The sequence below is a fragment of the Struthio camelus genome, chromosome 30 (assembly GCF_040807025.1).
Source record: "Struthio camelus isolate bStrCam1 chromosome 30, bStrCam1.hap1, whole genome shotgun sequence".
Classification (NCBI taxonomy): domain Eukaryota; kingdom Metazoa; phylum Chordata; class Aves; order Struthioniformes; family Struthionidae; genus Struthio; species Struthio camelus.
This window is the reverse complement of record NC_090971.1, coordinates 2,424,792-2,437,174: the sequence shown is the minus strand read 5'-3', so window position 1 is coordinate 2,437,174 and position 12,383 is coordinate 2,424,792. Positions and strand designations below refer to the sequence as shown.

At 65.7% G+C, this 12,383-nt stretch overlaps 1 protein-coding gene across 5 annotated transcripts; it reads right to left on the bottom strand.

Moving 5' to 3' along the window:
- Positions 1-336: 336 nt before the first annotated feature.
- On the bottom strand, positions 337-11,769 carry SEMA6C (semaphorin 6C). 5 transcript variants are annotated; one of them, XM_068922250.1, is made up of 18 exons: positions 11,728-11,769; positions 10,348-10,502; positions 10,139-10,253; positions 9,621-9,678; positions 9,447-9,503; positions 8,811-8,912; positions 8,359-8,449; positions 8,019-8,141; positions 7,362-7,450; positions 6,552-6,769; positions 5,544-5,675; positions 5,296-5,451; positions 4,328-4,546; positions 3,621-3,758; positions 3,051-3,128; positions 2,793-2,848; positions 2,221-2,268; positions 337-1,751 (listed from the first exon to the last, which is right to left on the bottom strand). In XM_068922250.1, the coding sequence occupies exons 2-18, from the start codon at positions 10,451-10,453 to the stop codon at positions 988-990; spliced, it is 2,550 nt and encodes an 849-aa protein (XP_068778351.1). In that variant the 5' UTR covers positions 10,454-10,502; positions 11,728-11,769; the 3' UTR covers positions 337-987. The 5 variants fall into 5 exon arrangements, with proteins under 5 accessions (XP_068778351.1, XP_068778352.1, XP_068778354.1 ...); XM_068922251.1 differs by having other exon boundaries at positions 5,296-5,406; XM_068922253.1 differs by having other exon boundaries at positions 6,552-6,660; positions 7,362-7,487; positions 11,728-11,765.
- Positions 11,770-12,383: the final 614 nt, after the last annotated feature.

The following is a 12,383-nucleotide window of genomic DNA, read 5'->3' as shown; positions in this document are numbered from 1 at the left end:
GCACTCATGTGAGCACAAACATGCATTCAGTGTGCTGTGTACATGTGTGTGTATGTACATGAGTGTACACAAAAATACACACACGCCCCTGCATCCTTTAACACCCTTTTCCCCATCTCACACAATTCATGAGTCCTAACCCTTTACCCCTGCCGCTTGCCCCTTCGTGCAAATGCAGAGGTCCTGTGGTGTCCTGTGTGCCCCCACATTGTTCCCTCGTGACCCATTATTCTCTGCGCACCCCATTGTTGCCAGCTCGCCTCAAGCCATATGAACCCCCTTGCATTCCCCCCACCCCACCCCCAAACCCCAGACAAAGCCAGGCGGACACCAGAGCATGGAGAAACCGTGTAATTGCTGCAGGCACCTGGGGCCCAGCGTGGGGCTGAGCCCCAGTCCTACATGGTAGGATGAACCGAGCGCCGGCGTGGTGAGCTCCTGCGCCCAGCGCCCTTCTATGGCCCCTGGGTCCCCAAGGTGGCCGTGGCCATTGGTGAGGGGCTGTGCTGTGTTGATGGCTCCAACAGCCCCCAAAGTGGTGAATAAATTAAAAAGGAAAGAGCCCTAGGGGAGCTGGTGGGGACAGGGACCTCATCATCCAGGGCTGGGACAGGAGGATGGCTGGGGACATGGGGACCACCAGAACCTGGGACATGAGGGTGGCTGGAGAAACAGGGACCCTGACACCAGGGGCTGGGAGACCAGGATGGCTTGGGGACATGGGGACCTCTGTGACCTGGGGCAGGGAGACAGGGGTGGTCAGGGATGCAGGGACCCTTGTCACCTGAGGCAGGGAGACTGGCTGGGGATGCCGGGACCCCATCGTCCAGGGCTGGGAGATGTGGGCAGCTGGGGATATGGGGACCCCTATCACCTAAGGGCAGGGAGATGGGGGCAGCTTGGGCACCCCTGTCCCAGTGTCCCACCTCTGAGGCTCTGTCCTGGAAGGGGGGGGACACAAGGATGTCCCCATGTCCCTGGTGTAGCTCAGGGCCGCCCAGGGGCCACGGGCACCAGGAGGGGTTTGGGCAGCAGCTGGGGCTTGGCAGAAAGCGAGCGCTCAAGGGCGCCGTGCCGGGGTGCCCGCACCAGCCCCCCGCCGACCCCTGCTGAGTGCATGCGGGTGAGCCCCCGTGCCAGGCCAGGTGGCCCTGTGGGTGGCCCCGCCAGCGAGTGTCTCTGTGCCAGCGGCCGCCGCCGCGGCGGACTGTCAGGGGGCACATCGAAGCGCCGCACGCCGAAATACGGAGTGTCTGGCTGCACTCTCTTCCCAAAGGAGCTGGATCCCCCGGGTGGGCTCGGGGTCACTGGCCACCCCGAGCCACTGGCCCCGTGCAGCCGCTGCAGCAGCTCATCCAGGGTGGCCTTGGGTGGGGCCACCAGTGTGGGGGGCTGGGGGCACTCTGGGGTGCCGTGGCCGTGCTCCCGGGGAATCTTGGCTGGTGGCTCCGGGGTTGTCTCTGGGGTGGGCAGCTGGGCCAGCTCCGGGTGCTGCTCCTGGACGCCTGTATCTCCGCGGCAGGGCGGCAGTAGGGGGTAGAGGCGGGGGGCAGGCGGCTGGGGTACCTCAGGTGGGTGGTGGAGGCCAGCGGGGAGTGCTGGGGGGGGCTCGGCACCCTTGGGTGCTGTGGGGCCCCGGTAGCAGGTGGCCAACAGCCCAGCAGCCAGGGCGCCCAGCATGAAGGCTCCCAGCACGCAGCCTGCCAGCACTGGCAGTGGCACTGAGGTGCCTGGGGAGTCCTGTCTCACCCCTGCAAGCGGGAACCGTGTCAGCGCCTGGCTCCCACCTCAGCTCCTGGTCCATGGACACCCTCAGCCCCTGGGGTCCCTGGTGGTCCATGGAGTCCCTCTTGAACCCTGGAGTCCTTTCTGGTCCTTGGGTCTCTCCCTTGTCCCTGGGGGCCCTTCACGGTGCATGGGTCCCTCCTGGCCCCTGGGATCCCTCTCCGGTCCTTGGGTCCCTCCCTGGTTCCTTGGGTCCTTCCTGGTCCTTGGGTCCCTCCCTCATCCCCGTGGTCCCTCCCCAGGCCCTGGGGTCCCTCCATGGTCTCTGGGGTCTTTCCTGGTCCCCAGGACCCTTCTCCAGTTCCAGTCCCTCCCTGGTCCCCAGACCCCTCCCGCCCAATGCCCAGGACATCTGAGTCCCTCCCTGGTCCCTGAGGGTCCTGTGACACACAGGTCGCCCAGTGGGTGCCCAGGGGGACAATGAGCATCACTGACCATGCGCCAAGTCCTCGTCACCATTGCTGTCCCCTGTGGCTGGCATGTCTGTGCGAGCGGGGGGGGGTGTCAGGCTGAGACCCTAAGGCCACCCATGTCCCCCCAATCCCCAGTGCCTCCCTGCATCTTCCAGTGCCACCTACATCCCTGGGACCCCCGAGGCCCCCCCGGTGCCCCCCATGTCCTCTGGTGCCCCCCATGTCACCCACACACCCCCCAGTGCCACCAATGTCACCTTGGTGCCACCAGTATGCCCTGGTGACCCCCACGTCCCGCAGTGCTCCCCCCAGGTCTCCCAAAATCTTCCAATGTCTCCTATGTCCCCCACTACCCACCATGGTCCCCCAGTGCTCATGTCCCCTGTCCCCCAGTGACCCCCATGGCCCCCAATGTCTCCCATGTTCTCTGGTGCCTCATGTCCCTCAATGTCCTCCAATGGTCCCCAATGTTCCCCATATCCCCCCCGTGCCCCCCATGTCCCCAATGTTCCCTCAATGTCCCCCTGGGTCCTCACTGTCCCCCATGTCCCCTGGTGCCCATGTCCCCATGTTCTCTCCCACGTTCCTGCTCACCTTGGCAGGCTCCTGCAAGCCCAGGGGCTCCGTCCACATCCTGCTCGAAGCCTGACCTGGCCACATGGGTGGACATGGAAGGGACACAGAGGGGATATGTCAGCCACTGTCCCCAGTGTCCCCATGAGGAGGGGACCTAGGCTATCAGAGAGGCGGGGCGGGGGGGAAGGATGAGTGTAAGGAGCAGTGCAAAGCTGGGGCCCACGCAAGGGGCAGGGAGCATGGCATTCCCAGTGGCCACTGCCTGCTGTCACTTACGGGAGGTCCTCGGAGAAGGGGACACAGCCACCAGCTGGCAGCCACACGCAGTAGGGATCGCGGGCGGCCAGGCAGCTCCTGCAGTGCAGCACAGCCTGAGCGCCCGCCCTGCAGGGACCCCCAGCATCCGGGCGCCAGGGGACGCGGGCAGGGGCACACATGCATGTGGCCCTCACACACCTTCGCACACCCTGCATGCTCACATTTATACTGCTGCAGCCCTGGGACCTTGCATGTCCCATCCCCTTGCATGCCCTCATGCCCTTGCACACCCATTGCGCCCTTCCACACCCCCTGTGCCATTCCACACCCCATATGCTTGCACAGCCCATGCCCTCCCACACACGCTCATGCCCCAGTACGGCCCACGCCCTCGCATGCCCATTTGCCCCTACAAACTCGTGTGCCCTTGCACACCCCTGGGCTCTCCCCATGCTCTCGTGCCCTTGCACATCCCCGTGCCCTTGCTCATCCCCATGCCCTTGCATGCCCCTAGCCCCTCGCCTGCCCCCATGCCCTCCCCTGCCCCCGTGCCCTCACCCTTGTGGGTGTGGGGCGGCGTGGGCTCACCTGCGGCAGGCGCCGTGCTGGGCGCAGCGGCTCAGGGGCAGGCGCACCAAGCACCCGGCAAAGGCCACGTAGAGCTCCCGGCCCCGTGGGTGCAGCTCCAGGCCCAGCACCCGGCTGGCGCCCCGTGGCCCCCGGCACCTGCACCCGACACCACTCCTGTCAGCACCCCATGGCACTCACATGACCCCATAGTACCCACCAGTGCCCCACAGCACCCATCAGTGCCCCACAACCCCCGCATGGCCCCATGGCACCTATCAGTGCCCCAAGGTACCCTTCAGAGCCCCATGACGCCCAGCAGTGGCCCATGGCACCCATCAGCCCCTGCGGCACCCATAAGCACCCCACAGCACCCACATGGCCCCATGGCACCTGCCAGTGCCCCACAGCACCCACTAGTGCCCCACAGCACCCATGAGCATGCCATGGCACCCCCCTCAGCCCTCCATGGCACCCCACATCAGCACCCCACAGCACCCATGAGGCCCCACAGCCCCCACCAGCTCCCCATGGCACCTGCATGGCCCCACGGCACCCATCAGGAGGGCCCCACGGCACCCATCAGGAGGACCCCACGGCACCCATCAGGCCCCATGGCACCAGGATGGAACCCCCCCAAAACAGGAATGGGCTCTTCCCACACCCTAGCATCCCCGCCCCATCATGCCCCCTCTTCTGTTCCAAGGACCCAGGCGTCCAGGCCTCACCGCCCGGGGTCATAGAGGCTGATTTCCTCCAGCAGCAGTGCCTCAGAGCCGAGCTCCCGGGTGTCACCAGCCTCCCGGGTGTCACCGGGCTCTGGCACGTCAGCAGGGTCTCGTGGCGCTGCCAGCACCTTCAGCACCCGCCCGTCCTCGGCACCCAGGAAAAGCACGGTGTGGTTCCCCCGTGGCCCCGCGCCCGCGTCCACCGCCAGCTGTGTCAGCCTGTACCGCAAAACACGCTCACACCGCAGCCTTGCACCAGGCCTTTGCATGCCCTCACACTGGGGTCTTCCATAGTCTTGTACCATGATATCTCCTGCCCTTGCAACATGCCTTTGCACATGCTTGCACCAGGGCCTCACACATGCTCACACCGCCACCTCGCACACCCTTGCACCAGGGCATACCCACACGCTTCGACCTCACAGGCCTTTGCACTGGGCCCTTGAACCACCCCCCCCCCATGCACACCTTTGTGCCCCCCTTACACCAGGCCCTTGCATTGTGGCCTTCCCCCCCCCACCTCAGCCATTGCACACCCTCACACTCCCTTGCACTGACCCATTGCACACACTCACAAATCTTTGCACTGCAACCTTGAACCCCCCCCCCCCCCACCTTGCCCCAGGCCCTTGCACCAGGGCCCTGCACCCTGCCCCCCCACCCCTTGCACTGAGCCATTACATACCCTTGCACTACAGTCTTGGACTGGATCATTGCACACCCCCCCCCCCCCCCCCCGCCTTGCACAGGGTCTTTGCACCCCCCCCCCCCCCGGCCATTGCATGCCCTGCAAACCCCCCCCAACTGAGCCATTGCATGCCCTTGCACCATGGCCTTGCACAGGACCCTTGCATGCCCATTGCATAGCCTTGTACCGCCTTGCACTGCAGCCTTGCACCCCCCCCCCCCCCCAAACCTTGCACTGTGCCCTTCCATGCCCTCACATGGGGGTGGCCAGGGCACCCTACCTGCTGCCAGTGCAGGTGAAGAGTGGCCGGCCGGTGGCGGGCGCCACGGCGTCACGCAGCAGTGGGTGGGCCTTGGCAAAGGCCAGTGTCTCGTCAGGGAAGTCACTGGAGCTGCTGAATGCCGCTGCTGAGCCTGTGCCCGCGCAGCACCCCGGCCTGAGGGCATGGCAGCTGTGAGCACCCATGCAGCCACCCCGCCCTGGCCCCGTGCATGCATCTCTCCGGGGGCCCAGGTGTCCAGGCGCTACCTGGGCCGGGGCACCCGCTCCTCAGGCACGGGGGTCCAGGTGCCGTCAGGGCCCCGCTGCTCCTGGAAGCGCCCCTCGAACGCCCGCTCCACGTCGGCCAGGTAGAAGGCACAGACAGCGGAGCCAGGGATGCTGTGGGGACAACAGTGGTGACACCCTGAGGACACCCTCAGGATCCTTTGGCCCTGCCAGGTCACCCCAACCCAGAGTCTTGAGCAGCCATGCTCCCAACCAGCCCATAGCCCTGTGCCATGTCCCCCCCCCCCCCACTGTCACTTGTCCTGCGTACCCATGTCCCCGTGCCATAACCCCCACCATGTCCCTGTCCCCCATGTGCTCATGTCCCTGTGCCACATAGCTGTCCCTGTGCACCCCATCCTGATGTCCCCATGTACCCATTTGCCTCTCATGTGCCCATGTCCTCACGTACCCATGTCCCCTACTCCCTTGCCCTGTCCCCATCCCATGTGCCCATGTCCCCATATGCCCTTGTTCCATCCCTGTTCCTTGTGAGCCCATGTCACTGTATCCCCATGTCCATCTGCCCATGTCCCCACATGTGCCCCCTGTCCCATGTGCCTGTGTCCCCACGTGCCCATTTGCCTGTCCTCTGTGTGCCCATGTCCCCATGTGCTTGTGTTCCCCCGTGCTCATGTCCCCAAGTCGCTTGCTCCATCCCTATCCCCTGTGAGCCCATGGCCTGTCCCCCATCTCCCATGTCCCTGTGCCCATGTCCCTGCCTGTCCATGTCCACATGCCCCCTCCCCATCACTGTGCCCACATGCCCATGTCCCTGTCCCCTCTGTTCTCCATATTCCCATGCCCCTGTCCCCAGATGCCAATGTCCCTGTCCCTCCACCCCCTTGCCCCATCCCCTGTGTGCCCACATCCCCACTTCCACGTCCCATGACCCCATCTCCCTACCTCCCGTGTCCCCATGCCTATACCCCATGAGCCCGTGTCCCCACGTCCTTGTGCCCCCCATCCCCAGGTCGCTGGGCCCCATGCCTGTTGCGCTGGGTGCCGAAGAGGGCGAGGATGGCGGGGCGCCCATGCAGGTGCCGGGGGGGTGTCACAGCCTCCAGCACATCAAAGTAGAAGACAGCATCACCCGGCACTGAGCAGTTGAGCCGGGCCTTGAGGAAGGAGGTCCAGCGGCGCTCGAGCACCCGCGGCGAACCCCCGCGGTCGTTGCGGCATACCCGGGCCACGCGCGCCACCGCCACCTGCACTGCCACCATTGTCACCTGTGGCTGCTGGTGCCCATGGGCATTGGCACCCAGGATGACACCCATGGACACTGGCACCCGTGGACACCCACAGGCATTGGCACCCGGGCTGACACCCATGGACACTGGCACCCAAGGCTAGCACCCACAGGCATCAGCATCCGGGCCCAGCATCCATGGGCAGCCTCAGACACTGGCACCTAGACCAGTCCCCACAGACACCCACAGGTATTGGCACTCAGGCTGGCACCCGTGGACATCCATGGGCACTGGAAACTTGTCTGGCACCCACAGGCATCAGCACCCTGGGGCTAGCACCTACAGGACACCTACAGGTATTGACACCCAGAGTGGCACCTGCAGGCATCAGCACCCATGGACACCCTTGGCCATTGGCATCTGGAGCTGACACCCACAGGCACCTTTGGATGTCGACACACAGAGCCAGCACCTGGCCAGATGCCACAGGGATGGGCACTGGGGCACCCCTCCCCTGATGTCAGGGGAATAGGCACCAGGCTGCCGCAGGCATTGTCCTGGCCCCATGTCCCCCGTGTTCCCCTGTGTCCCCCATGTCCCCCATGCCCACCTTGCCCATGGCGCTGAGCTCCACGGCGATCTCCCGGAAGAAGAAGTAGACATAGGGGCCATAGGGCAGGGCCTGCACGAAGTGGGGCTCTGGGGGACAGTGAGCTGTGAGCCCCCCGCAGCAGGCCTGCCCGGGGGGGGACCCAGGGATCTGAGGCTGGCTCTGCTCCCTCCAGCCCCTGTGCCCCACAGCCAGCAGGACTCTGTGCTCCATGTCCCCATCTCCTGCAGCCTCTGGTGTCCTGTTCCCTTGTCCCCCTATATCACCCTATACCTCCATGCCCTGTCCCCCTGTCCCCCATATCCCCCCTACTCCTATACCCCCATAACCCATCCCCTTGTACCCATGTATCACACTGTATCCCCATACTGTCCCCTTGTATCTCTGTACCCCCCCATGCCCTGACCCCCTACACCCCCGAAATTCCCCTGTACTCCCATATGCTGTCACCCTGTGCCCCTGTATCCCCATACACCCATACCCTGTCCCCCGTACCCTTGCACCCTCATACCCCAAACCCCATCTACCCCATCCCCCTGTACCCATCTGCCCCTGTATCCCCCTACCCCAAAACCCCATGTCCCCATCCCCCAGTACCCCCCCCATACTCCCATACCCATCCCTGTCCCCCCACCCCCTCATGCCCCACGCCAGTACCCTGGAGCCAGCGGGAGCTGTACTTGAGGGTGCGCAGCGCGGGGCTGCCCTCGCCCAGGCTCCGGTAGATGACCGCGTCGCTCGCCTGGAAGTCAGCCACCGTGGCCGAGTACAGGCTGCCGTCTGTGGGACAGGCGCATGGGCCAGCGCGGGACGGCCAGAGACAGGTGACACAGGGACGTCAGTGTGTCCACACACGCAGGGTTCCCAACATCCTGGGGTCCCTGCTGTCCCCTCCAGGGTCCCCTGACAGGTCCTTGCCCTGCTCAGGTCCTTGTCCCCCCCCAGGGACCCTGTCTCCCTCCCAGGGTACCCCCCCCCATCGGCTCCAGGCACCCACCAGCAAAGAGGGCGACGTTGCTCTGCTTGGCGTCGAAGGGGCACCGGGCCTGGCCGCTCACCTCCTCGCCCTCCTGCGCCAGGCTGCCCACCTAGAGGGGCCGAGCCGCTGAGACCCTTTACGCTTGTCTTCCCTCCCGGCCGCCTTCCCTGGGCATTGCCAGCCCCACGCTCCCCAGAGGGGAAACTGAGAGGCTGGGAACCCACACACTCATCACTTCCCCTCCCCCCAGCAGTGATACTGCCATGTTCCCAGAAGGGATCAAGCTGTTGAGACCCCCCAGGCTCATCACACCCCACTACCCCCAGGCACTGTCACCCTCATGTGCCCCTGCAGGGGACTGAGACACTGAGGCCCTACGCACTCATCACCTCCCACCACCCCATGATCCCTGGAGGGGACAGAGCTGTCAAGGCCCCCCATGCTCATCATGCTCGTCACCCACCCCCCACCTCGTAGGTGCGGCACAGGGGGTTGAAGGCATTGGTCCCGCAGGCGAAGAGGGTCCGGGCATCCCGCGGCACCAGCACCTTGATGTAGTTGTAGCACTCATCCTGCACGATGGGCATGGGGACATGGGGACATGGGGGGACATGGGGGAACGGGGGGACATGAGGGGACACAGGGGATAGGGTGGCCATGGGGGTCCCAGCTGCCCCAGCCCCCGGGAGGAGCCGAGCCCATCTGTCCCCATACCTCTGTGTCCCCATACCCTCTATACCCTGTGCCCCCATACCTCCATGCCCCCCTACCCCATACCCCTTACTACTCTGTGCCCCTGCACCCCCATAACCCCCTATACCCCAGCACCCCCATACCCTGTGGCCCCATACCCTCATGCTCCCATGTCCCCCATGCCCCCATACCCCTGCACCCCTTGCCCACATACCCCCATATCGCTGTACCCCCATATCCTTATCCCCATGTCCCTGTACCCCTATACTCCGATAGCCCTTGCACCCATATCCCTGTCCCCATGCCCCTATACCCTGTGCCCCTGTTTCCCCTATAGACCCATGCCCCCCACACCCCTGACTCCCATGCCCCCGTGTCCCCTGTCCCTGTACCGCTGTTCCTGTGTCCTGTACCTGCAGCTTGCCCCGCATGGCGCAGTTCTCCCTGTCCCGCGTCTCCCAGGTGAGATGCTGCTGGACGAGAGGGGCGGCTGGGCATGGCGCAGCTCCCACTCCCAGGACCCAGGCGTCCAGGCCCTGCCCTCACCCCAAAGGGCCAGCATCCCCTGGCCCCAGCATCCCCCTTACCCGCTCGGGGTACAGCGTCCGCTTGTCCTGCCCCAGGTCGAAGGCATAAACATGGTCGCTGAGGGGAGAAGGGCCATGAGCGTGCAAGGGGCACGGGGACGTGTGAAGGGACATGGGGACATGCAAGGGAACATGGGGAAGTGCAACGGGCATGGAGATGTGTGCAGGGACACAGGTATGTGCAAGGGAGAACAGTGTCATGGGAGAGGGCATGGGAATGTGCAAGGGGATATGGGGATGTGCAAGGGGACCTGATGCCGTGCAAGGGGGCACAAGTGTGTGCAAGGGGTTCCAGCACCATGCCAGGGGCACAACGACATGCAAAAGGGCACGAGGGCACGCAAGGGGACCAGATACCATGCAAGGGACATGAGGTGCAAGGGGGGCTGATGCTGTGCAAGAAGCATAAGGATGTGTACAGGGGCCTGTGGGTGTGCAAGGAGGCCCTGGGGCCCAGTGAGGAAGGGCAAGGGGAAGAAGGCCTGAGTGTGCCAGCCCTCGTGTGAGGCCCCACTCACCGGGCTGCCACGAAGAGGGTGCCATTGAGGCGCAGCATACGCTGGAAGTCGAGGCCCAGCTGGGCCGTGATGTTGTCATCCCGGAGGCCACTGAAGCGGGGGTAGGTTGCGGTGCCTGGCAGGGGTACAGCAGCACGTGTGACCCTCGGCCGCTGTACCCTGAGCCCTGGCCCTGCGCCACACGCCTGCCTGCACGCACGCCCACTCACCTGCCAGCCCCACGGTGCTGCGGGCCACCAGGTCCTGGGGGAAGGAGAGCGCTGTCCCCCCTGGCCCCCCGAGGAGGAGGAGGAGGAGGAAGATGGCAGGCGGCATTCTTGGGGCAAAGCGGGGGAGCTCAGCACCCACGCAGCTGCTGGGCACCCTAGGCAGATATGGGGCTGGCGGTGAGCCCAGGCATTTGGGCTGCAGCCATCCTGCCAGGCTAGAAGGGGTTAAGCCCAAGGGTGGGGGGAAACTGAGGCATGGGGGGGCACCTAGTCCACCCCCATGCCAGAGACAGCCTGGGGTGAGGGGGGAAGGCAACGTGGGTGCTCCTCCTGGGTGTTGTGGCTGTCACCAGCGTGAGGTGACCAGGCCAGGGTGGGGGACCTAGGCGTCTGGCACCCATTGGGAGCACAGGCACCTCAAAAGGGGGATCCCCCCCCCCCCAGGGAGCTGGGAGCTCGGGCAACAGGACAGCTAGGATGGCCAACCCTGAGCATGGGGACATCCAGGACGGCCAGTCCCGAGCGTGGGGTTATCCAGGACAGCTGGCCCCATGCACGGGGACACCCAGGATGGGACATTCAGCATGGCCAGCCCCATGCATGGGGACTTCCAGGACGGCTAGCCCCAAGCGCAGGGACATCCAAGATGTGCAGCCCCGAGCACAGGGAGCTGGGGACATCCAGGACAGCAAGCCCCGAGCATGGGGACCCGGGGACAGCCAGGATGGGCAGCCCCGAGTGCAGGGACACACATAAAGGCGCTCACCAGGTCTCCAACACCAGCTGACCCCTCATCTTCCCCCAGGACCCTCCTTGTTCCCCCTCCCCCCAGGACAGATCCGCAGCCCAGGGCTCCCAAAGTTCCCAGTAACCCCCAGCGCTCCCAGTGCCCTGGTCCCAGCACTCCCAGAGCCCCTGTCCCCTTGCTCCACTGCCCCCAGTGCCTCCCCAGTGCCGCCATATGCCCTGGGAACTGGGAGCCGCTGCCAGCACAGCTGGGGCACGATGCACAGCGGCACAAGCGCAGGCACAGCTGTGCGCACACCAACACGGGGAGACACACGCGCGCACACACACACGCACGCACCCAGAACCGCACACAGACACAGCCGCACACCCGCACAGCTGCACGCGGACACGCAGACACAGCCGCGCGCGGACACGCAACTGTCCGACTGTGCACAACCGAACTGCACGAGCCGTGCACGCCTAACCGGGTGTGCTGTCACCCGCGGACACACACACACGGACGCATCCCGGCGCAACACCCCGCGCGGCACCCCGGCTGCACAACACAACACCACACCACAACCCCCCACCGCCCGCCTCGGCCCCGCTCCCGTCCCATCCCGTCCCGTCCCGCCGCGCTGCGCCCGGTACCGGCTCCGCCGCGCCCGGCCCCGGCGGCCCCGAGCGGCCCCGCGGCCCCGCCCCGGAACGGGCCGGGAAACGGCCCCGAGCGGCGGCAGCGGCGGCGGGGCCGAGCCGGGAGCGGGGCCGGGAGCGGCGGGCTGGGGCGGGGCGGGGCCCGGCGGGGGCCGGCGCAGCCACTGAGGGCACCGCACCGGCCCCGGCCCCGGCGCGCTGTGCACACGGGTCCGTGCAGGGGCTTGCACGCGCGTGTGCCCGCTGCCCACGCACTACCTGCCGCGGCACATGTGTGCACACGGGCTTGCACATGCGTGTGCCCTGCTGTGATCGCACGGCTTGCCCTGGCACATGTGCACACAGGGGCTTGCCCACCAGTGTGCCCCGCTGTGCTTGCACCACCTGCCCCGCCACGGGTGCATTTGCAGGCTTGCACGTTCATGTGCCCACCCCGCTGCGCCTGCACTGGCATGTGTTCACATATAGGCTTGCACGTGCTGCACTTGTACTGTCTTCCCCAGCAGGTATGCACACACAGGCTTGCACATGTGTGTAATTGGCTGCACTCACACGGCCTGCCCCAGCATGTGCACATGCATGGCCTCGCACAAGTGTGTGCCCTGCTGGGATTGCATCGCCTGTCCCAGCACACATGCACACATGGGCTT